Below are 26,365 nucleotides of genomic sequence, written 5' to 3'. Positions count from 1 at the left end.
GTTGGGCATACCAAGACAAAATATCCTCTACTAAGTGAGCACTTATCCTTCAGAAGTTTCCAAATATTATTACTTAGGGCTTGATTTATTGTTTTGCTGAATGTCTAGACTTCAGAAAGTGATAGAATAATGTTGACAATGCCAGTTTAACTCAAAAATGGACCAGCAAAAATTTCTGACCCTGACTTGAAATCTGGTTGTTCTAACCTATGAGACTGAGAAGATATACCTAGACAAGTAGGAAAATCAAGAAAGAATAGAATAAGAATTCACTATTTGGCAAAAAAAAATTATTGGGAAAACTGGAAAGCAGTTTGGCAGAAACTAGACGTAGACCAATATCTTATACAATGTACCAAGATAAAATCAAGATGGATACATGATCTCGCTAATAAAGGGAGGTATTATATTTCACCCATTTACGTATTTATTTTAAAAATATTTTTCCATGGTTACATGATTCACATTCTCTCCCTACCCTCTACTCTCCCTACTCTAAAGGGAGGTATTATAAATAGACTAGAATGGTGAACATACTAACTATGATAACTATGGATAGGAGAAGAATTTTTGAATAAGCAAGACTTAGAAAGCAATGTGAAGTATAAAATGGATAATTTTGAATATATTAAATTGAAAAAAATTTAAAAGATAGAACTAATGTAGTTAAAATGAGAAGGAAAGCAATAATTTGGGGAAAATGCATAGACAGTTTCTCAGATAGAGGTCTCATATCTAAAATCTATGGATAATTTTGCCAAATATATTAGAATATGAGGTATTCCTCAATTAATAAATGTTCAAAAGATATAAACAGACAGTTCTTCGATGAAGTAATTAGAGCTATATGAAAATATATGAAAAGATACTTTAAATAATTATTAACTAGAGAAATTCAAATGAAAACAACTCTGAGATATCTCATATCTATCAGATTGGCTAAAATGAAGAAAGGGCAAAATGATGAATAGTGGAGGGGGATATAGAAAAATAGGAACACCTAGTTGGTGGAACTGTGAACTTATCTAACATTTTGGAGAGCAATATGGAATTAAACTCAGAGAGTTATTATACCTTTTGACTCAGTAAAAACACATTCTCCTTTATTTCCTAAGATGATGAAGGAAAAAGGAAAAGAAACTATATGTTCTAAAATATTTATAGTAGTTCTTTTTGGTAAAGAACTGGAAACTGAAGAGATGTCCATCAATTGGGGAATGACTGAAAAGTTGTGGTCCATAAATAAAATGGAATATTATTGTGCCATAAGAAATGACAAACAAGATGATCACATAGAAAAAACTGGAAAAACATATATGAAGTTATACAAAATGGAGTAAGCAGAACCAGGAGAATGTTGTACACAGTAACAACAATAATATATGATGATCAACTGTAAATGACTTAACTATTATCAACAAGTAAGGATCCAGGACAACTCCAAGGGAGTCATAATGGGAAAAGGATATCCACTACCATAGAAGGAACAGATGGAGTCTGAATGCAGATTGAAATATACCATTATTCATTTTATTTCCTTAATGAATCTTTCTCTAGCATAATAGACATCTTGTTTTACGACATGATGAACAGGGAAGTATATATTATATGATAACATATGCACAATCTATATCATATTACCTGTCTTCTTGGGGAGGGGAGAGCAGGAAAAAGAGAATGAGACAGATTTTAGACATAGCTAATGTGAGAATTTGCTTTTCTTAGATATGAATATTTATTATAACTTATTACATATTTATAATAAATCCTACACATTATAATTTTATGTTATGTTGTTATACATTATATTATGTTATATGTGAAACATATAAATAAATGGTAACTCCAAAAAGAGAGAAAGAGCAGTGTCATAGAAACCCATAGGTGAGAGACCATACAGAACCACAGTGTTGAGCCAAGTCTGGGGTTTGGCAGGGTATGAGTAGGATTCTTGACTTCACTGCCATGCCTTGGCTTCTGCCTCCCTCTGCTCCTTCTCTCTTTCATGAGTTTTTCCCAGAACTTCCAATTTGAGGAAGGGCACAGAAGGACACTATCTCTTCTCTTCTTCAAGAGGAAGGTTAAACATTCTCTAAGTTCCTCTCCCTCTCCCCCATAGCACCCCTCAAGCATACATGGACACTAAAGTTGACCGGAATATTCTTTAATCTTCTCCATCCCACTTCTCATGAGATCAGGCTGGTGGCAGTCCAGGGGTTCTATATGAATGGGCAGGACTTTCCCTAGGGACTGGAAAATTTTTGTTATTGACATTTTCTTCATAGTTCTCCTGGAAGAGACAGACAAAAAATAGAGATGGAGGGACATACATATGGATTTAGGGAAAAGAATATAGGACCTGTGAGAATGGCTAGTCCTATGGTCTTAGCCAGATGGACTATAAGCATGGGTAAAATGACACATAGCAGGAAGAAAACTCAGGCATCCTCTTATCTAGCCCTGATGTTATAGGAGGACAATGTCTAAAATAATAGAAGTTGTTATGTGGTGTCATTCATAGAGTACTAGATGTAGAGTCAGGGATATCTGAATTCAAATCCAGGCTAGGCACTTACTAACTTTGTGACCCCGAGCAAGGCATTTAAACTCTGTCTGCAGTTGTTTTCTCATCTGTATACTGGAGATAATAATACTACTAAGGCAAAATACTATGGAAAAGTTAAAGTGTGATAAAAAAATACTAATTATTGTTATTATTAGGCATAAAGATGTAACCCAGCATTTTAGGATTGTGGTGCCTGTTCTAAAGCTGCCTTTTTATCTGCTCTCAGGATGGAACAAGTGAGGAAGAGAGAAAATGCTGCCCTGATAGAGCATACGGCTATATTATATTATAATATGATATATTGTATTATATTGTATTGTATTACATTATATCATATCATATCATATATTATATTACACTACATTATATTATATCAAATAGTATCATATCATAATATATAGTATTGTATTATGTTATATTATATTGTATTGTATTCTGTTATATTATGTTGTTATGCTATGCTATGTTATGTTGTTATATTATAATTTTATATTATGCTATTATATTATATGTGAAACATATAAATGGTGACTCCAAAAAGAGAGAAAGTAAGGCACTATTAAAGGAATAGCCAATGGCCCAAACAGAGTCAAGACAGCTTATTGCTCAGTGACCCTGACCTATGAGAAGACAGAGAGAATGCAGGGGATTATGGAACAGAGGTGTAATTGTGAGCAGGTTAGTAAAAAGGCCACTAGGTGATGCTATAGCACCTAGAGGGCTGGACCTGGAGTCAGGAAGACTCATTTTCTGAGCTCAAATCCAGCCTTAGACACTTGTTAGTTATGTTACTCTGGGCAAGTCACTTAACACCGTTTGCCTCAGTCTCCTTATCTGTAAAATGAGCCCGAGAGGGAAAAGGTAAGCAAACCCCAAGTGCGGTCATGAGGAAGCCGACCCAAATGAAATGACTTAACAACAACAACAACACTCATAGCAGGGGATTTTCTTACGCTGTTGGAGTCAGGGATGTTATTGATCGAGAGCTCGAGAGATTGAGATCTGGAGGTTTTCCCCCTGAGGGTCATGAACCATTTTTTGTACTGTTCCCGAACCTGGACAGCCAAAGGAGACTCTAGATCAGTTCAATGAGTGCTACGAGGAGGAAGAAAAGGAGAAGTAGACAGAGAACTCACCTGATGGTTGAGGAGACAGTACACCAGAAAGATAAAGACTCCCTGGAGGCTGTTGATGATAGTGAAGAGATAAGCCATGATCTGTGCAGTTGGGCCCATCTGCAGAACGCCCAGACACCAGGTGCAGCCCAGGATGCACAACTGAGCCATGGCTTTAAATGCCAGCAACCTAAAAAGTAGTGCAGGGCAAGAGTCTGTGATGTTCTCAGGGAAAATATGCCTCTTAGCATCCTTGGCAGCAATCCCAGCTTCTGGGTAGATTTTTTTAAACCCTTCCCTTCCATCTTAGAATCAATACTGTGTATTGATTTCAAGGCAGAAGAGTGGTAAGAGCTAGGCAATGGTGGCTAAGTGACTTGCCCAGCATCATACAGTGAGGAAGTGGATGAAGTCACATTTGAATCCAGGACCTCCTTTTGTCAGGTCTGTTGTCAATCCATTGAGCAACCTTCTACCTCAACCATGGATTGCCCTATGAGAAGACAGAGAGAATACAGGGGATCAAGGAGCCACGGCTTAATCATGAGTAGGTAGTAAAAAGGGCACAGGAGTCAGGAAGACTCATGCCCCACTATCCAGATCTTATAATAAATTCCATAGACTAAATTTCATAGCCATAAATTCCAAGGACCAAGGCCTCAGATGGAAAACTGAGTTTTCGTCTTCTCTGTCAGTGTCTTTCTCCCTAAGGTGGGATGGAACTTAGTGGCCTTTTCTATTTCAGGCAGCCAAGATGGCAGAGTTAAGGAACACTCTGAACTTGCCCAAACCCACAGCCCAGCAACTAGATATACACACAAAAACACCTCAAAACAAATTTTGGAGCAGCAGAACCAACAAAAGACAGTGTGAAGCAGAGTTTTAGTCAAAGAAAAAGTAGAGGGACATCAGGAATGAACCATCTCCTTTGGCTAAGGAGAGGAGAGCAGTGGAATCAGTAGCATGTGAAGCAGAAGGAAACCCCAAGAGGAAGGAGCAGCTGGTACTCATGACACTTGGTTATGTAGTCATTGAAGGATAGATTCCAGGTTAATCCAGGGCATGTGGCACCTGGAGGAACCCAGGGACAGTACTCTTTTCATTAAAGCTTCAACATAGTGGCAAAGCCATAAAAAAAAAATTCAAATAAGCCTGACACTGGAAAAGTATCTCAGCATAATTTCAGGAGAGCAATGCCAAAATGAAAATGTGTGAAGCATCAAAGGCAAATGTGAGAGGATGTTACACCTAAAGTAAACTCCTGGAAGAGCTCCAAAAGAGGATCACAAAAGAAATAAAACAGATAAAAGAAAAAATTTCAGAGGAAATGAGAGATTTGAAAAAAGAATTATAAAACCTCAAGCAAAGAAATTATTCTCTAAAAATCTGAACTGTATAACTGAAGCCAATGACTCCATGAGACAGCTGGAAACAATAAGATAAATTCAAAAGAATGAGAAAAATAATCAGACAATAATCTGAAATATCTCACCAGAAAAACAACCTCCAAAATTTTATATTAATAGGTACCGTCATTTTTGTACTCAATACTATATTTAGAGATGCTAAAATAAAAAAAATTGAGGATAAAATATAAAAAAATGAGGATAAAATAGAAAATATTGAGGATAAAATAGAAAATATTGAGGATAAAATAGAAAAAATTGAGGATAAAATAGAAAATATTGAGGATAAAATAGGAAAAATTGAGGATAAAATGCAAGCCCAATTAGAAGATCTAAACAGTTTCTTATAGGATCAATTGGCAAACACCCACTCTACCAGAAACAGACCTGTTTCTGAAATTTTGAATGAGGAAATTTCCTTCCCTGAAATAGAGATGGAAAACACCTTCCCTATAGCCTAGTTAACAGACTGCTTCTCTTTTGCAGTGCAAATCTTGACTGAATTTAATCCCCAAAACCCTTCCCCTGCAATCCCAGTTTCTCATGTTCCCTCTCCTACAGAAAACCAAATTCCAACGCAAAGGAGATCTTGTCCTCCTAGAGAAACCTGTCCTTGTCAAACTGACCCACAGGTACAAAATTCAACTAGAGGCCTGTTTCCTCTAAGAGAAGTACCTGAAATAGGACGGAATGGGGATGTGGTGACTTTAAGACATAGGATACCATTTATTCCCCAAGAAATAAATGAATTTACACGAAATATCCCCACATATGAACAAGATCCTTTTCTAGTAACAAAAAAGATGGGAGACATATTTTTTCAGTATAATCCATCTTACAAGGACGTTGAGAACTTACTACAGGCTTTTTTAAGTGAACGTGAAAAAAATAAAATAATTGCTCATGTCAACAAAACCCAGGGGCGTAATGCAGCACATTGGCCATCTCAGGATCCTGAATGGGACTATAACAATCCTGAGGATTATCTACAACTATACCGTTGTAGAGAGGCCATCCTCATGGCAATGAAGTAATGTGCAGACAGTACAGATAAGTGGATGGAACTGGAAAAAATTAAGCAAAAGGAAGAAGAATCACCTTCCAGATTTATGGATAGAATAATTGAGTTTGGGGACAGATACTTAGATTGGGACCTAACTAAAGAGAGTAGTTTAAGACAAGTTAGAAGGATCTTTGTAAATAACTCTTGCAAAGCAATTAAGAATTATTTTAGAACGCAATGCCCAAGATGGTCAGATATGGACCTTGAAGAATTGCGAAAAACAGCTATATATGTTTTAAAGGGAAACAAAGAAAAGGAGGAAGAAAATAATGATGACATGGAGGAAATGAAGAAAAAAATAAGATATTTAATAGATAGGATGACTAAATTAGAAAGTGGGCATGATAATGAACCAACGACAATTGCCCCTCTCCAGAAATCCAATTATCAAACCATTACTTGCCACTTCTGTGAGAAGAAGGGCCACAAAATGATGGAATGTAGAACCTTTCTTAAGATGTTTGGAAGGAATACACAGTTTAATAATAGCTTTAGAAATAATAACTATAGAAATGATGATAATGGTTATAGAAACCAGAATTCTAGAAATTATAATAATAACTATGGAAATAACTATAATGAATATAGAAATAAGAACTTTAGAAACCAAAATTATAGAAATAGGAATTGGGAAAATAATGACAATTCTTCAAATGAAGAAAATGATAATACTCAACAACAATATATGAGAAATGGCGCTCGTCCAAAACATGCTCGAGGTGCTAATGAACCTCAGAGAGGTGCCCTTTAGGAGGGTACCCAAGGAACTTCCTAATATAATGAAGATGATTCTTCTTAGATTGTATTGATTTTGTTGATATTAATTAACCTTTTTCAGTTTTTTTTCTCCTCTCCAAATAGTAGGAAAGGATGAATAAAGAACTTAAGGCTATGATTGGCAAATTATGCACTGAGACCCATTTAAAATGGCCTGAAATTCTCCCTCTGGCCCTATTTTATCTTAGAAGCAGGCGTAGAGAAGACTTACATATTTCACCATTTGAGATGCTTTTTGGACATCCGCCTATACAGGCTAAGCCTTTCTCCCCGGCTTATACATCGCTATTAGGGGGAGATATTACTATTGCTTCCTATATACAAGAGTTACAGCACAAACTACGTGAACTTCATGAATCTGGAACTGCAGTACAAGCTGGACCATTAGACTTTTCTGTGCATGACCTGAACCCAGGAGATAAAGTTTATATCAAGAATTTCAAGCGAACTGGAGCAACTCAACCTTCATGGGAAGGACCATTCCAAATATTATTAACTACTCCAACATCTATAAAGATTGGAGAAAGGGACTCTTGGATTCAGTGCTCACATGTGAAGAAAGCATCTTCTGCTGAGACTGATTGACTCTATCCTATCATATGAATTGTGACTATATCTTATCATATGAATTGGAGATAATAATCCATAGACAAATGGATGCTGTTGTTTCAAGAATATATTGACTTACTGATTTTTTCTTATTTTTCTTATTTCTTTTATTTTATTTTTTGATCAGAATATTTGAATTTTTTTCTCATTTTTTGTACTGAAGGTACACATAATTAATATTAATATTATTTTTTTCCTGCAGTAATACAAGTTAATATATATACTCTTGCTATAATATCAATATATGCCTAAAAGCTTTAAACTATGGGAACCTGCCATTTATTGATAAAATATTATAGGACTGTGATTAATGTTTGTGTCTGATTCCAGGAAAAGGGATAAAAACAAGGAGCACAGACTAAACCTGGATAGTGCCAATAGAGCACACAAGAAATATTAAAGTGAGACTCGAGGTTGCGATGCTTAACTTATGTTTAAGTCGTAGGACTTCCTTGTATCTACACTCTTTACAAAGTACTCAAACAAGTACAAAGCTTGACTATCATGCTGGCTCCCTATATCCCTGAATGGAAAAAAAATCAGACGAGGGAATGACATTTCCCCATCAAAATAGAATTCTAATTCTTTTCTTCTTATATTATGGCAACTTCCTGTAGTCTTGGCTACAAATGGCTAAGTGAAATATTACTGCATTCTGTCCTACATACTTGTGGAATAGAAATTACTTTAAACTGGACCTATACAAGGCCTATTTTGAATTTTTCTTATGTTTATTATTATTTTTCTATTCTTTTGATAATTGACACATACACCCCCATAACTGAACATTGCATTCTGAGCTAAACTTGATATTTTTTTTAATACTTACTTCAGGGGGGATTGTATTTTAATTTAAAATCTAAGAATTTTTTTTATTTTTGAATTTTTTTGTTTGAGATTGTATTTTTATAAAAATCCAAGAATTTTGAATTTTGTTTAAGATTTTACTGTTATAAAAAATCAAAGATTTTGATTTTGTTCGAGAAAAGATCTTTAAGAAAAAAGCTTGAAACTTTTATATCCAGAGAATGAACTGTTGCAGAAAGATGCTGAAAACCTACACTTCATCAAGAAGATCAAGAATGAACTTTGGATATGATTGATTGGACTGAACTTTTGATTGAACATTTACTGTAACTGTACACATTTATGCCAAAAGGGACTGCCCCTAATTTGGCTTTCTGTCAATGAGCCTAGCAAAACATTGGTTTTGCTTTCTTTTCTTTTCTATTTCCTCTCTCACTATTCTATTTTCTCTTAGAAAATTGAATATTGTGTATATCTTTAGTTAGAAGTGAATTTAGAACTCCAAAATGATTATGTTAAATGATCAATGGGGAGACTAGTCTCCCAATGATCATCAGGGAGGATTGTAAACCTTAAAATTTCTTAGACTTGTGAATGTTGGAAATTTCACCATTGGAATGTGAACCCCATTGGCAAGGGAGGTTCCTCCTCTTACCTTCTTAAGATTACTTTAGGACAGAAACCTTTTGCTGAACAATGGAAAGGGCTGCAGCATAGATCAAAATTTAATTATTCTAATCTCCACCCTACTCAGTCCTAACAGGATTTAGGAAGGGCTGCAGCATAGATCAAAATCTAATTATTCCAATCTCCACCTTACTCAGGGTAACAGGATTTAGGAAGGGCTGCAGCAAAGGATCAAGATTTAATTATTTTAGAATATGACCTTCAACAGACATGTGCAAAGCCACAGACCTCTAGGCAGTCCTGGGTTAAGCTAGAGCCACCATTGGCACAGGGAAGACATGGACAGTGATTGGTAGATGTGAGAACTGAGGGGAGGGAACTTGGATGGTTTCCTTAAAGATAGTGGGGTCTGAGGACTAAGAGGTTGGTTGGAGAGGTGTTGGTCTGAGAGGTTGTGCTCTGAGAAGCTTGCTCTGAAGGAAGCTGGAGGTGGAGGCCCCTGAGACTGTTTCTCCATTTTGGTCACGTGAGTGATAGGGACTGATCTCTTTTCTTTGCCTCAGCTATCTAAGGGCTTGGGCCTTTTGGCCCAGCCTAAACAGAAGGGGTATTTAAGCCCTATTCCTTTCTCTCCCCTTTCTCTCTCCCTCTCTCTCTCTCTCTCTAATACCTTTCTTCCTCCTGTTTGTAATTAAACTCCATAAAAGGTTGACTGCTGACTTGAGTTTTCATTTAGGAATTACATAGCTGAATTCCTTGGCGACCTTAAATTAATATATATCAGTCTTTTAAAGTGATTTCCTTGTCACACTTATAAAATTTGATATTAAAAAAGCATTTTAAAAAACTGAAAAATCTAAATGAGATCTTTCATCACAGACTAGGTGTGATAAAACCTCTGACTGATTTTTACCCACAAAATATAAAGTTGGATTTTCAACTCAGAATTCTGGCCTGGATTTCTTTCTTTCTTTTTTTTTTGCATTGAGAAATCCAAAAGATCCAAGCTTTTGGAAGAATTCACTATTTGACCAAAAGTGCTGGAAAAACTCTTGCCATATATCAAGGTTGTAAACCTTAAAATTTCCCAGACCCTACTTTATAAGATTGGATTAAGACCATTCTCCATTTGGGCAGTGAACTCTACTTAAAGCAGGAATGTGAGAACTCTACTTCACCTACTTGGGTCTGCCCTAGGGGAAGATAAAGTTGTGAACTCTTTTCTGAACAATGAAAGTACTTAAACCCATACTTAAGCCATGCCTGTTTTTAGAACTAATACAAAAGGTTGCTAAGTACCTATAAAGGTCAGGCAACTTGTGAACTTACAAGGAGCAAAGAGGTGAAAACTTACTCAGAGCTTTCCTGATGTGAATTACTTAGAAGTTTTAGTCTACCCAGAAAAGGTGAGAGCAAGATGTGAATTAAGAAGGTGATAACAAAATGTGAATTAAGAATGGTCAGTCCTTTGGAAAACATCTATTGTGATTGGTAGATGTAAGGACTTAGGGGAGGTAACATAGGAGAAAACCCACTATATAAGAAAAAGAACAGACTGTTGAGAAAACTCTTGATATATACAGGCTCTTGAGAGACAGTCTCTAAGGAGGTCTTTCAAGGGAGGCTGACTCTGGCTGGAACTCCCTCTGGGGAGACTCTGTCACTAGAATACTTGCTTGAACAGATCTTGTGGTGAGTGATAAAAGACTGACTGATCTCTCTCTCTTAAAACTCAGATCTAGGCCATGTTGGCTTAAGGCCCTTTATACTTATTCCTTTCTTACTCTCTCTTTCTCTTTCTTTGATTCCTCATTGTATTATTAATTAAATTCTCTATAAACCCAGTTGACTTGGGTATATTCATAATTGGGAATATTTCCCTGGCGACCACCTTATATTTGAATAAAAACAAGACACTGTAGTGAAAACATATTTTCTGCGGTCATAATTTTACTCACCCACTCTTTTATCTATTACAATTTAAGTCTTCAACTATTTTTACTCACTACAGCCTTCAACCATTTTAACTATTACAGTTTATAGCTTCACTATTTTAAATGTAACAAGGTAAAGTCAAAATGGATATATGATTTAGAAATAAAGGGAGATACCATAAACAAATTAGGAAAGTATGGAAGGTATTTGCCTGTCAGATCTATGAAAAAGGGAAAAATGTATGTCCAAACAAGGCATAGAGAACATTATGAGATATAAAATAGGTAACTATAGCTACATTAGATTAAAAAGTTTTTGCACTAAGAAAACAAATACAACCAGGATTAGAAGGAAAACAATGAAGTGGGAAAGTTTTCATAACAATTGTATCTGACAAAGGTGTCATTTCTCAAATAGAGAATTGAGTCAAATTTATAAGAATATAAAGCATTCCCCAATTGATAAATGATCAAAGGATATGAATAGCCAATCCTCAGATGAATAAATTAAAACTATCCTTAGTCATATGAAAAAATGCTCAAAATCACTTTTAAATAAAGAAATACAAATTAAAAGAACTTTGAGGAACTACCTCACATCTATCAGACTGGCAAATTAATTGCTATTAGACTGACAAAAACAGAAAATGAGAAATGTCTGGAGGGGATGGGGGAAAATTGGGACAATAATACATTGTGGTAGAGCTATGAATTGATACAACTATTCTGGGGAATAATTTGGAACCATACCCAAAGGAACATAAAATTGTGTATACCCAGCAATACCACTACTAGATTTGTATCCCAAAGATATCAAAGACAGGGGAAAAGGACCTACTTGTACAAAAATATTTATACCATTTCTTTTGTGGTGGAATTAAATCCCTCTTTTTATGAGCAACTCCATTGCTCCATTTGTGAAGAGCAGCATTGGCTTTATTTAGTCAGCTTTACATAGTCAACATAGTCCTGATCTGGAGTCATTGACTCAGTTTGAATCCACTTTTTCTTATTTACTACTTGTGTGACATTGGATCAATAACTTATTCTCTTTGGGAAAATTTTCCTCATTGTGAAGAGATGGGGTTTGGATTACATAGCCTCTAAAGTCCTTTCCATATCGAAATCTATGATTCTATGATCTTGTGAGGTGCTCTTGGATGTGATATTGGATCCAATCAGGGAACATGGTTTAACCCTCAGAGTCTGCCCAGAGATAATCTTTTGCTTTATCTCACCTTGTGTCCTGAAGAGTGGGCATCTCATTGTTGAGGGAGGAAAGTTTGTTTTGTAACACCCAAAGGACCTGGAGAATGAGAGCTAAGTTTACCTGTGAGAACAATACAAAATTCATTAATACAGGTGTAGCATCTGGAATCTGAGATCCACCTTGGTCATCTACTTCTAAACCTGGCTATTTTTGATTTAGCATTAGTCACTACATTGTGCATGGCTGTTCATATACACGCATGCCTATACCACCACCATCACCCAACTGACCAACCAAGACTATTGGTTTTTGCTCCTGACAACTTCCTCAGCCCCTCTGCCCTCTTGGTAATCATTCTATCTGGTGGCCAAATTCTTTGTAATGTATTCACTTACACAGAATATGGTACAGACTGGTCCAAGGAAAGCCCAGAGAAATCTTTTCTCCAGATGGAGCCAGCAGCTAAGACAAAGAAGGAAGAACAATTAGGTCTCTATACTCTAACACACTGAAGCACAGATGGCTAGGCTGGTCCTGAAGAGATGCATCAAGAAGATAATAAATTACAAGAAACAATATCTGACAGAAACGGAGACAAACAGAGCAATGTGGCAGTGAAGACTACATAGCCTGTGATCAGCAAGGACGAAAAGAACAGACACATTGTGCTCAATGAGCCCAGGGAGGCAACATGAACCCATTAAGAAGCAGTCCCAATAGTGGCCAGCAGAGTCACCAGACCTAGAGAGGAGCAGGCCAACAGAGAGATGCTGTATAACATCATTAGAAGAGATCAAGGATTCTGTAGCATTGGCGGTGTGAGTTCCAACCACTCCTCAACATATGTTCTCTACTAGTCGAGAATCTCATTTATTAAGGGAAGCCTTTCCCAATCTCTCTTAATTCCAGTGCCTTTCTTCTGTTAATTATTTCCTATTTATCTTGTAAATAGCTTGTTTGTATATATTTGTTTGCATGTTGTCTTCACTATACACTTCTAAGTTCCTCCATAGCAGGGACTATCTTTTGCCTCTTTCTTTTTAACCTTAGTGGTACCACAGTAAGTATTGACATGAAGTAAGTGCTTATTGAATGTGTTGATTGGTTCTTAGGCTCACTCATTCCTTCTATTGAAGATCTGTATATTTGTATGATGATATCCCCAGTATTTATAGGGCAAAAGTTCTATTTCAAATCTTCTTCTAATGTGATTTCATTAACCACATTTGCTTTGAACTGATTGTGTCCTCTGGCTGATAAGAGAAAAAAGTAATGATTGATAGAGTTTGTGGGCTATCTATTTCAATAGGAATACCTTGAATCTGTGGCTCCCATTTTTTGTACCTCATCTGTGAGTGAGAGGTGCCTCAGATATTTTATATTGTGAATTTTAAAATCTCCATCTTGCTTGGTCTAACACCCAGGATTGTGCACACCCACACTACACGGGCATGTGCTAGTCAATGACAAATCAGAAATAACTAACTGCCCACCTGGGCTGTCCTAAGCCAAGCTTGAGCCACCATTGGCACTTGAGAGGTACAGGAAATGAGGTAGGGAATAGCCTCTGGAATTTGCACACTTCCTGGGGAGAGGGCTAGGCGCCAGTTTGTGCTAGGAGCTTGAACAGGGAGGAGGCCCACAGACAGCTTTCCTTCAGATTAGTCACATGAGTCAAGGACTGATTCTCTTCTCTACCTTGGCCTTCAGACCTAAACCTCCCTCTGGCTCTGCCAGAAGGTTGAGTTAACCTTTTCCCCTTTTCTCCTCTCTCCTTCTCTCCCTCTCCATTTTCTTACTCCCATTGTGATTAAACTACCATAAACTCCATTCTGACTTGAGTGTTTCATTTTAGGAATTTCATAAGTAAATTCCTTGGTGACCATAAATTAATATTATAACAATCTTTAAAGGTGATTTTCACCATAACAATATATAGGTGTATGTTTATATAGATTGAGTTGGCATAAGAAATTAAATGAGTATTTTTGAGGAATTTTGCAGAAGCCACAGATAGCATGAGAAGGTTAACAGATGACAAAATAAAAGTTAAGAAAATCAGAAATGCATAAAATATATGTATTACATAACATCAATAGATTTCATCTTTTAATACCATTAATATGCACAATTTCTTTTTAAAGTTAAAATATAATGTTTTATATCCCTTACAATTCTGATATTATATGTCCCTGTGATCAAGTTATATATGTATATAAAAATATATTTAAAATTCTAAACTTATAGCATAACTGGGTTGTCTATTATGTAGGTTTTCCCATCTACTAATAAAGAGGACAGATCCATCTGTTGTTCTTGGTAGTGAATTTTAACTTCTCTTGTCTTGTATGTAATTATATAATCTGCTCATCTACCAATCACAGTTGGGATGTAGAGGGTCCCACCCTCTTTTTAACCCTGTCGACAAGCATGGCTGTGGTGAGTGGGGATTTTGAAATGGCTAATCAGCCACGGGCATGTGGTCTTTATTTTGTATCCTCTTTATTCCTTGATTTCTAATGATCGTTAATAAATCCCTTAAAAGATAACATTTTAATATTTGAGATTTAATTTTAACTTTTATATTGCATATGTAATTATAATACATATAGACATACACATATTTAATGTTCTGTATTATACTTCAAATTTGTTTCTTAAAAATTTTTTCATGTTTATTTCCTTTCATTTCTTTTTATATAGTATTTTTACTCATCATTAACCTACAAATAGCCTATTACCAAATATATAACCCAAATTTTATAATAAGTTCCTGTAAAGACCCCACAAAAGAAAAAGAAAATATCCATACTTCTCCTCTGGTACAAGGGAAGCCCAAAATATCATATAGATTTTCTGGATTATGGGGGTGACATGCCCTTAATTCCTATGATGTGGAAAGGATAGCTGTTTTTATTATATATGGGATATGCATTATATACATACTTATTTATATATTCATATGCCTAAGACATCTGTATTTATGCATATGAAGATCCCAAATTTATGATAACTCTGAGATTGGCTTATTGCTCTGCCCTAACAAAATCAACTCCATGTTTGACCACACGTCTGTGTAATGGGAATTCTCCACCCAATATTGGTTTGATCTGCTACATTTAGGCAAGTGATACAAAGCTTTTCTGATCATAAAAGGTGTGATGAATTTCATCTAATTCATGTATGCAAAGTTAGCAAATTTTCCTAATCACAATGCTGTTTTGAGATTCCCCTTCCACTCAGCCCTTGTAAATTTGCCCAGCAGTGATAATTAGATAGAAAGTCTGAGACCTCCCATCTCTCCTCTGGGGTACATATTCCATCATGTAACTGTAGTACTGTTTATGTTGTCTGTAGACTTGTAGGGCTGAGGAGCAGCAGGCTTGCTTTCCATGAGTAAGAGACCACCTGGTTTATGATCCTTTGAGCACTTGTGTTCCTTCACAATATCATTACCCAAAATCTTCTTGTAATAACCTGGACTTAATCCCACATTGTCTATGCCATGAGGACTCCGAGGAGACTTTTCGGCCACTTAAATTGTTGAGGATAGGTCTATGGACAGAGAGACTGTTTCCCTGAATCAGAATTTCTGTATCATTTTCATGGTAATTTTTATTCCTGTTGATAAACTAGGTAAAACTTTATGCTGCAAAAAACCTTTCTTTTACCGGAACCCAAAAGACCCTGCATGGAAATCCTAAGGCTTCTATCTACATAGTCCATTTTTTTCACCTAAAAGTCCATTTTTTCCATTTTTATTTATTCGAGTATAGGAGGCACAGCCCAAGCACACCTTTGGGCCATAGAAGAGCTGTTTATCTCATCCTGAGGCTACTCTTTTAATTATTGCCTCTTACTGTGAATGTGAAAAAACTGTCTAAGGATCGCTAGCCTGTTTTTTCTCCCTCTATAAAAGCAGATGTCATTCTCAATAAAGCCACCTTACTCGCCAGCAGTGAGTCTTGCCCTCCTGGTCCTGCTGTGTTTTCTAGATTGGTACCGTCATTTGAGGATATTTTATTTTCCTAATTACATGTTGAAATGAATTAAAAAAATTAACCAAACCCCAAACTCTTTCTTTTATCTGACTAACGTTAATATAACAAGAAAACAAGTTTCTTCTTTGAAATTAACTAACTCTGCTAAACTCAGTTTTTTCAGATTCAAAGGTCCCTACTTGGCATGGGATTGGTCCTTATATAGATCAATCCCATGCCAGGAAGTGGGGAGGTGTGGCCTCTCCTGCACAGGACTGGTCCATTCAAGACCAATCCCACACCAGGAAGTAGGGGGAGGGATCCCTCGTGCATGTTGGGGATGTAGTTCCAGCATGCAGCCTTTTTCAAAACCCACAATGTAATAATTATTTTCAACATAGGTTTTTTCTGAAATTATAAGATCCATATTATCTGTCTCCCTTCCTTCCCTTCCCAGTCTTGGAAATGGTAAGCAATTTGATCTGGGTTATACATGTATATGATAACATCCATTAAAAGCATTCCCACCCTCATTTTTCTGAATGGGAAGTTGGTAGGGAGTTTTCAGCCAATGTGATAAGGAGAAAAAAGGTGGTGGTATGACCCATTTATCACTGAAGGCTTTGTCAGATTTCTTTGTTAAAGCTCAAAGACCTGTGGGCCAAAGACAATCACATCAATTATCCTAAAGTTTAGCCAGGAAGGTTCTACCTTGAAATCTCAATTGAATCAATTCAGTTTTATTTCTTTGTATTTAATAAATGTTTTTAATAGTCTACATGTTGAGGAACCATGGTAGACACTGGGAATGCAAAGACAACTTATCCCTCTCTTTCTTCCCACCTAATGTTTTGACATCTTCAATGGATGCCCCACCCAGGGATGAATAAACTCTACTTGCCTGGAAGAAGTTCCATAAAGAGGTGCTCCTGATGCTGCAGAAGTAGTCACAATCACTGCTGGAATTCCATAGCCCAGAGGATACATGACCTTCCTCAGGGACTGGGTCATCCTGGTGTAATTGACAACCATCAGGTTCCGGGCAGTGAGAAAGAGATGCAGACCTTCCAGCAGCATCCAGGTGAAAGAGGCCAGGTAGAAATAATGTAATAAACTTGCAATGGAGGAACAAAGGACCTGGAGGGGTAGGGATACAATTCATTCAGAAGAGTTTTTGAGCCTATTATGAAGTCCCTGGATAATTTTCCTTATGTTGGGATTAGATAAAATGCTTGACATGAAACTAAAGATGCTGGTTGGTCAGAAGCAAATACTGACTTTGATGGACAATATCCTCCTTCATGGCTCAGGGCCATTATAAAAAAGAGAGATAAAAGCACATTGCCTTGTGACATGTAGCAGGAAGACCAACATCTACTAGGTGTTGCCATTTTCCGGTTTGTGTGGCTGTGATGGGGCAGACAGGGGCTAGTACTTTGGGATGCCATTAATACCTTATTCTTGGTTTGTTTAATTCCTGTGAGGAAGAGGAGATCAGCCAAGAAGAGGCACAGGGAGAGCTGCAGGTGGAGGGAGGTGCTGGTATTCTGAATGGTGCTGCAGAGAAGGAAGGTGAGGGCAGCCAGAAAGAGACACAGCAGAGATAGGCTCAGTCCCACATAAGTGATCATGGTTAGCACACAGTCTTCTTCCTGTTTCCTCACAAAGGAAAAATGATGATCATAATTTCTGGTTCTTTGCTTCTGGGTTTAGAGAGGCATTGTGCCCATCACATAGCAAGTACTTAACTTACTAAAACCTTGTTGACTTGATTTTGGTGTAAAAGTTTTTTGGAATAGATGGATTATTCTGGAATAGGCCATCAACCTGTAATTGGAATGCCTGAGTTTGGATGGTGGCTAAGACACTTATGAGTTGTGTGACTATGGGCAAGTCACTAAACTCTTTAAGCTTTAGTTTTTTCATCTTGAAAATAGTTATTTCCAACAGAACATGCCTGAGAAGTAGTCATCTAGCCACTATCTGAAGGCTTCTTATATCTCTACTTTTCTCCCAACAACCAACTCTTACTCAGTCTTGTCAATTCAGTGTCATCAATCTCTGACCTCATCTTCCTGATTGTCATTTATAACTGTTTCTGTTCCCACTTCACTGCCTGGTTGGAAACAACAGTCCAGGCTTTCTACATCTTTTAAAAAATATCTTTAATAGATCTCATCATCCCCACTAGCTACCTTCCTATATTTCTCTTCCTTTTCTGAGCCAAACTCCTTGAAAAAGCTGTCTTTATTTATTATCTACTTTGTCTCTTCTCACTCTCTTCTAAACCCTCTGCAATTTGGCTTTTGACCTCATGAATTAAATGAGATTGTCTCCTCCAAAGTGATCTCTTAATTGCTAAATCTATTGACTCTTTCATTATGCTGATCTTTCTTAATCTTTCTGCAGCATCTGACACTGTTGATCATCCTTTCCTTTAGAATCTACTCTCTGGGTTTTTGTAACATCGTCCATTCTTAGTTCCCTTCCTATCTGTTTACTCACTGCTTCTCAGTCTCCTCATTCATTACCCATGTCATGTCTCTCACCCTGGGGTCCCTGAAGGCTCTGTCTGGGGTCCTATTCTCTTCTGTCCTTACACCATCACATGGTGATCTTATCAACATACCTTAGAGATTTGATTGTCATGTCAATATTAATGACTCCTAAATGTGTGTGTCTAGTCCTTGTCTCCCCCGAACTACAATCCTACATCTTATAGGCATCTCAAATTCAACATGTTCAAGACAGAACTCATATTTTCTTTCAAACACACCCCTTTCTTATGATTCTTGCTATTATTTTTTGAGAGAACCACCTTCCAGCTTTGCAACCTTGGAGTCATTCTTGATTCCTTGTTCTCTTTCAGCCCATATACCCAATCATAAACCCATATACCCAATACAGTTGTCAAATCTATCCATTTTGCTTTAATAATATCTCCATCACTTTTTCCATTTCCCAAACATTGCAGTCATTCAGACTTTCATCATCTTTTGCCTGGATGATTGCAAAAGGCTTCTATCTCTGATTCAAATTTTTCCTCATTCCAATCTATCTCCCATATGGCTGCTTAAGTGATTTTCCCAAAGTATGTATTTGACAATGACACTTGCAACCACAAGAACTGCAATTTGATTCTGATCCTCTGTGATTCTGTGAGATAATCCTTGGATCTTTGAAGTTCCTGTTAGCAGAACTAGAACTATAATGGGACAAATAGGACTTTGACTTAGGGTGCCAACATCACTGTGTGTCTCCTTCCTGGGGTATGTCTGCCACAAGGCTACTGTTACAATTAAAATGTTCTCTAGACTGTATATTAACATAAATTTATTTATTAAATAGTGAAAAGTGGATTGAAGAAAGAAAAGGCACATAACATTATGGCTGGTCACCTAGCTAACCTGTGTTCACTGCCCACCTTATGTCTCTGTGCACTCCCATTGCTTGGCCAGAAAAAACAAGACTTGCAAGCTTCCTTGATATATAACTTACTATATATATTATTATATTATATTATATATGTTATATATATACATATCATCCCTCCCCCATGATATCACTTTTTCTGCCCTGATTGGACAAACTCTATCTCAATAAGGGTCAGAAGCTGGTCTCTGTGTGGATAGAATTTGCTTCTCAGGACCCAGCATCCCATTTGCGTGCTCACACTGAGTGCCAACACTGTGTGCATTACTTCCTATGTAGAATAAAGTTTTGGTGTGACCCTGCCTCTCTCTTTCCCTAAACACAGCTGCTGAAGCTGGCTTTTAGCCAGGCAGGTTAATTTACACATATAGTCTTACTTTAGTTAGAAAATTAGGCTTTGAACTTCTATTTCTTTCTTTTTTTAAAATTTCTTCTACTTCAAGTGATTATTAATAAACTTTATGAAATGAATACTTGGAGTTATTGATATTGATTGAAATCTTACATCTCTCAGATGCCAAGAGTCATGCGAGACAAGAGATAAGTATCATCCAGGGTGCCAGGGAGCCATGAAGTTTCTGAAATCCGCCCAGAGGGTGCCCCCTTATCCAGAGAAGTCTCAGGTTTTGTTCTTAATCTAAGCAAGGGGTTAGGGCTGAATGTAAACCAAATTCACTAGAGAATGGGTCTTCAAATTCAATATGAAACATACCTTTTAATACCTTAGCACTGATCTTAAGGTACCAAAAAAAGAGGTGACAATTGGTGGTCAATTCTCACACCATTTGCTTTGTGGTCTTTTGGTGGCTCAGGTCAGAAGGGTCTTTGTAAGACTTGATGAGGGATGGACAATCCCATTTTAGTATCCTTCACAATGAGATCCTTGAGTGTAGGGACTGTTTTTTCTCCCCACACTTAGAATAGTAGCTAGTACATAGTAAGAGTTTCATAGTTCTTACTGACTGACCATACTACCCCACTCTAAATTACGGAACTCTTCTTCCAGTTCAACTGAATTTGCCCCAAGTTTTGGCTAGATACAACTATTGCAACACAAAACATCTGAAAATCTGTGCTAAGTTGGAAAGGCTTTGAGGATGACACAGCAAAAAGTCATTTTTTTTGTTTGTTTAAGGACAAATCTTATCAAATGAAAATAGTTCGACTTTATTATAGTGACTAGGCAATGAATCTTCAGACACAGAAACTAGCAAAGGCTATCTGTTACATTAGAGAGGAATTATGATTGGGGGTAGTATGATGGAAAGAGCACTCCATGTGGCATCAGAAGAACTGGATTCACATTTTATCTCTGACACTACATATGTGAATTTGGTCACATCACTGAACTGAACTCAGCTCTTATTTTCCTCACTTGTAAAATAGAGATGTTGGACTATTTTATCCCTGGGGTCCATTCTAGTCCTAAAATTCTATCATCCTTTGACCTCCCCAGGGTAAAAATTACACACTGATTGAGGTCAGATCCTTGATGTACTCAGTTATATGTAAATAAAGTGAACTGGCTCTCAAATAATTTAGAGATTCTTTTTTATATTAAAAAATCTATTTAATAGAATTTATTCCCACAGATCTCAGTCATTTCCTTCCTTCTCTGAACCACAGAAAGTGGCATCCAACATAAAGATATGTATATTTTTGTAGATTATCTATTTCATATTTCTGTTTTTCAATTAATTCTTTGGAGGTTGATATTCACAAGTTGTTCTTCAAATGTTATTTCTCTCTCTATATAATGTTCTCTTGGTTCTAATAATTTTACTCTAGTAGGTTTTTACATGTTTAAAAAATTAATCTGCTTATCATTTCTTATGGTATAGTAGTATTCCATCAAAAGATTATACTACAGTTTGTCCAGCTATTCCTTAATTGATGGAGATCTCAATTTCCAGTTCTTTGCCATCACAAAGAGAGCTGCTATAGATATTTTGGAACTTATAGAACCTTTCCCCTTTTCCTTTATCTCTTTGTGAAATGGACCCAGCAACTGCTGGGTTAGACATGATTTTATAATATTTTGGGCTTAATTTCAGATTGCTGTCCAAAATGGTTGGATCAGTCTGCAATTCCAACAGTGTATTTGTGTCCTCATTTTTCTGCATCCCCTCCAACATTTCTCATTTTTCCTTTTTATTATTTTAGCCAATATAATAGATGTGAGATGTCTCAGAATTGTTTTGATTTGCATTTCTCTAATTAGTAGAGACTTAAAGAATTTATTCATATATTTATTTATTGTTTGATTTGTTCATCCCAAAACTGTCTATATTTTTTGCCCATTTATCAATGGGAGAATTATTCTTGTTCTTGTATATTTGAAGAAGTTCTCTATATATTGTGCATATGAGATCTCTTTATCCAAGTAATTGGTTATACAAAGTTCTCTTCAATTATGTTTTCTTTCTAATCTTGTTACATTAGTTTTATTTCTAAAGAAATTCTTCCTCTGATGAGAAAAGAAATGAATAATGCCATAAAATTGGAACACCTGCCCAAGTCACTGCTCTGGGACCTAGACTAGGCTAGGGGAATGAGGGAGGCTAGAGTAGGATTGCTGGTCTTGGAATCAGGAAAATTATAATGACTTTGCAATTGGAAGATGTCAAGTAATCTTGCCTTTCCCCTTCTCTGTAAAATGGGTACATACTTTACAGGATTATTGTATGGCTGAAATGAGATAATGTATACGTAATACCCTAGGAACCTTAAAATACTCAAGAATTGTCAACCATTATTATCTGTGACATTTTACTTGACTTTTTTCATGAGCTGCTCCACTGTGGGACCTCAATTCTCCTGTTTCTGACCCCCTGTCATCTTTCCCCAATTTATACTCTCTCTGAGATTCATCTTTCCAGGATTCCAACTTTCTTCTTTGTGATCCCATTTATCTTTTTTCAAAACCCTTACCTTTTGTCTTAGAATTATTATCAAGTATTGCTTCCAAGGTGGAAGAGCAATAAGGCCTAAGCAACTGAGGTTAAGTGACTTACTCAGGGTCTCACAGCTAGTCTGAGGTCAGATAGGAACACAGGATCTCTGGTCTTTAGGTCTGGTGCTCTTTTCATTGAGCCAACTAGCTGACTTTCCATTTATCTTTTCCTTTATCCTGTGTTTCTATTCCCAACCCTTATCTCATCTTTACCTGACCAGCATCTCTCTTCTCTCTGTTTCTGTCTCAGGCATGGTATGGTGGAAAGAGCAGTATGCCTTGGATCAGAGGACCTTGATTCAAATCCTTTGTTATTCATTAGGTGTGATGTGGGATGTGTCATTTAACCTCCCCAGGCTTCAGTTTCCTCTTCTGTCAAATAAGCAGGTTGAACTAGATGGCTTCTGATCCTCCTCCTAGTTCTGAATCAATGACCCTTCTCAGTATTACTCAACCATTTGCTATTTCTTGACCTCATATCCCCTTTATCTGACCCATTTTTCCTCTCTCTGACCTTAAACTATCTTAATCTGTTTCCCATCTTAACTTTGCTTGACTCCATTTCACTCAGATTCAACCGCAACTCACCTTGGGATTATCTCCAGATATTGGGATAGAGCTAGGAAAGGAGACTCCTGTAAGAAAGAGAGAGTTTGGGGCCATTAGGAAGAAATGCATTAAGTGTAAGCCTTCTGCCACACCTCAAGGGTTATCCTGGACTGACTTAAGATCATGCTGTTTTGCCTCCTTTGATAAAGAGCTTCTGGATCTCAGGGTTTTGTTGTTGCCTGGAGTATGGTTGTATAGCCAAGAGATGTGCTCATTCACATCTGGGATCACAAAACCAGAAAGCTCAGGGTCATTCAGGGAGTGAGATGATATTTCTGTCTCCCAAACCAGCTTCAATCTTTTCCTGAGTAACTGTTGACTTCTGGAAAGCCTCCTCTCACTCTCTAACTTGTGCTTGCCCAAGAAGCAAAATGGCTCCCATTGGTGCTCATGTCTAACTTTTCCCTCCTCTCTCAATGGGGGGGATAGGTGCTCTGGGCGCACATCCTGGGTTTTAGAAGCGTTTGCATTGAGAATGGGGGACAAAGTTGTCATCTTGAGGAAAGACAATGTCTGGAATCTCTAAGGAGCCCAGCAAAAAGCTGCACTTTTCCAAATGTGCATTTCATAATGGCCCCATGATGTGGAAAAGACTTGTAAAAACCAGAAGCAGAGAAATAGCCCTTTCCCTTATATTAGCTTGAGCCTGAGTGGTCTTTCCCTTGTACTGTGTATGCACTTGTTTGAGAAATTGTAATGGGGGGAGGGAGAACTGGGTAGCTCAGTGGATTGAGGGCCAGGCCTAGAGATGAGAGGTCCTGGGTTCAAATCTGACCTCAGACTCTTCCCAGCTGTGTGACCCTCGGCAAATCACTTAGCCCCCATTGCCTAACCCTTGCAAGCAGAAGCCTTGGAACCAATACACAGAGAGTATTGATTCCAAGGCAGAAAGTAAGGGGTAAAAAAAATTGTAATGGGGCAGAGATATTTTGTAGCAACTGTTCATATTATACAATTTTAGCAAATATCTGTTTCTAAAAGTCTCAATGACTAGTTTATATTAACTGATGCCATTTAATTAGAGCTTTGTGAGGTTTCGTGTTGAGATATCCCTCCACAAGCATTCTGGGAAATGTAGAATCTCATGGGGAATCGAAGTAGCCCAGCTTTGGGGACTGATCCTACTACTTTGATTGTGGTCTGGAGAGTGACCTTGTTCTGGTTCTATACTTATTTTAGGTGGAATTCCTCCACACACTCCATGATTGAATAGAACTGCAATATTTTTTGTCTCTTTGAAGTGGATTCTGCACTATTGAGATACTATGCAATTACCAGTTCCCTGAGCTACAATTTCTTCTCACCCCAATAATTTTTTCTTCCTTATTTTAAATTCCTCCTTATTTTAAAAGTCAATTTAAATGTCATACCTTCCATGAGAACTTCCCTGATCACCCCTGGCTGTAATGGCCTTTCTCTTTAGACCACCCCTAGCATATAGGCTTCACATCATTAATGCATGGGTCTAGTACTTCTTCAAGCACCAGTTCTCCTCTCTTGATAGCAAGGGCATGATCAAAGATGCTGAGGCTCTCTTACCTAACTTTGGATCTTCCCAGTACCAAGCCCAATGCTCCACAAACAGGAGGTTCATAATGAATGGTAATTGACTTAAACTGAGTTATACTGTCTTGTTAGATCTTGGTTTAGGATAGAATGGAGAAGCAATGGAGAGGCCAAGTCATGGGGCAGAATGCTCTGGGTGATGGAGGTCCCCTTTGTGCTTAGGAGGTTTTCAGAAATGACTTCCAGTGATCCCTAAAGCAGGACACAGGAGGACAATGAGGTTCTTACCATAACAGGTGATCCTTTGGTTACTTTGGAAAGTCTTCTGTGCAAACCCATGTCTGCATCTGCAATGGAAACTTCCCTGAGTATTCACGCAGTCAGCATTTGGTCCACAGTTAACAGAATTGGGTGGTGCACACTCATTAATATCTGCAACACAAGTGTTTGTGTGTGTATGTCAGGCAGGGACTTGAAGTACAGCCCTGAAGAGTAGCACTTTTCTCCCCCTGTATAATTTGGTTTTTCTCCCCAGCACTGTAAATCCCAGCTTCCCATGTTCCTTCTTTTGTTATGTGCTGTAATAGTGAGGGGGACTTTGAAGAGGAAGGAACTACTGAACAGCTGTTTGGGGATTGAATTCTATGTAGCACTTCCTCCCCCCCATCCCTAAGCTGAGCTGTTACCAGTGGAGTCAGTCAGTCTTAGACTAAAGGGTAAGTCAAATTTTTCTTCAGCCTCCTTCTTTTAATGATGGAATTTGAAGCTCCCCTCCTAATACATAGACTTTGATTCAAGTTCTAGTATAATTTAAGGTATCTAATTTATTTGGGTAGAAGGTTGTTGAAAGAATGAGGAAAGGAAAGGGCAGAGGGAAGAGGAAGTCCCTGAGATTTTTCTCTCCTCTATAGCTCTTGAGGGTTTGACCAAGGAAATCTTTTTATGAATAAGCTCTGTGTTCTAAGGGGAAAAGAGAGTCTTTATCCCAAAGATTGACTTCAGTTGAGAATTGAGATCTTCTTTAGTTCAAGCAAAGAATTTTTGAGATTTGTATTTCTTCTACCCAGTTCCACAGAGTCCAAGATAAGAACTTTGGGTCTCTTCCTCCAACTGCTTTTGAACCTGGATGGAACTCCATCCCATTCCCTGAAGTCTTATGATGGTTCCATTTGCTCCTCTTCTCAGTATCTCTTCAAACTTCAACTTTCTCTTTGCTCCTCTTCATCCCCTTGTTCTCAATGTTAATCTAGGGAGGATATATTTTGAGTGTAACTCTACCCTCTCTTTCTTCTCCTGGAAACATAGCTATTGAGGCTGGGGTGAGAGTTTGGCAGGAAAGTTCACTCACATGTTTTTTTTTTTTTTTACTCAGGCTTTTACTTTTGTTCTTTTATTTCTTCTACTTCAAGTGATTGTTAATGCATCTTATGAAACATAATGCTTGGGGTTATTGGATATTAATTTTAATCTTACTTTTTGGCAACTACAGAGGGACAGAATCCTTGAATTTTTTAAAGAAAGCCTTTGGATAAAGGACAGGGAGCAGATCAATTTTGCTCCCACTGATAAGCTGCTTTTCACCATGCTCTTTTCCCCCCATTTTTTGCTGACTGAGCCCCATCTACCCCCTGGGACTTCTGGCCAAAATGGATAAGCCTACCATCGTTTCTGCTGTCTGCAAGCTACATCTGTTCATACCATCACTCCCCTTGCTCCTGCTGCGACCTCCCTACCACTGCTATCTGAGAGCTATTTGGAAGGATCTTCTTTT

The 26,365-nt window shown here is 37.4% G+C and overlaps 1 protein-coding gene across 1 annotated transcript; it reads right to left on the bottom strand.

The window, feature by feature from the left end:
• Nucleotides 1-1,733: 1,733 nt before the first annotated feature.
• Nucleotides 1,734-24,933, bottom strand: LOC100026369 (adhesion G protein-coupled receptor E3). The gene is made up of 8 exons (XM_056820997.1): nt 24,883-24,933; nt 17,549-17,797; nt 16,996-17,231; nt 12,510-12,576; nt 12,143-12,234; nt 3,703-3,871; nt 3,520-3,621; nt 1,734-2,290 (listed from the first exon to the last, which is right to left on the bottom strand). Exons 1-8 carry the CDS (start codon nt 24,931-24,933, stop codon nt 2,195-2,197), a joined length of 1,062 nt encoding a protein of 353 aa, XP_056676975.1. The 3' UTR covers nt 1,734-2,194.
• Between the last annotated feature and the right edge of the window lie 1,432 nt (nt 24,934-26,365).

This window comes from Monodelphis domestica, chromosome 3 (assembly GCF_027887165.1).
Source record: "Monodelphis domestica isolate mMonDom1 chromosome 3, mMonDom1.pri, whole genome shotgun sequence".
NCBI classification, from domain to species: Eukaryota; Metazoa; Chordata; class Mammalia; order Didelphimorphia; family Didelphidae; genus Monodelphis; species Monodelphis domestica.
Note: the sequence above shows the minus strand (reverse complement) of the source record. Positions and strands in the feature narration are given on the sequence as shown.

Bases quoted from the DNA above. Each gene is read 5' to 3' on its own strand.
- LOC100026369 (XM_056820997.1), bottom strand. From the start codon at position 24,933: ATGGGTTTGCACAGAAGACTTTCCAAAGTAACCAAAGGATCACCTGTT. The intron at 3,872-12,142 runs GTGAGATAAAGC...ACTACTTTTTAG, and splicing joins CCCACTCTTCAGGACACAAG to GTTGCTGGCATTTAAAGCCA. The intron at 3,622-3,702 runs GTGAGTTCTCTG...TTGGCTGTCCAG, and splicing joins ACTGTCTCCTCAACCATCAG to GTTCGGGAACAGTACAAAAA.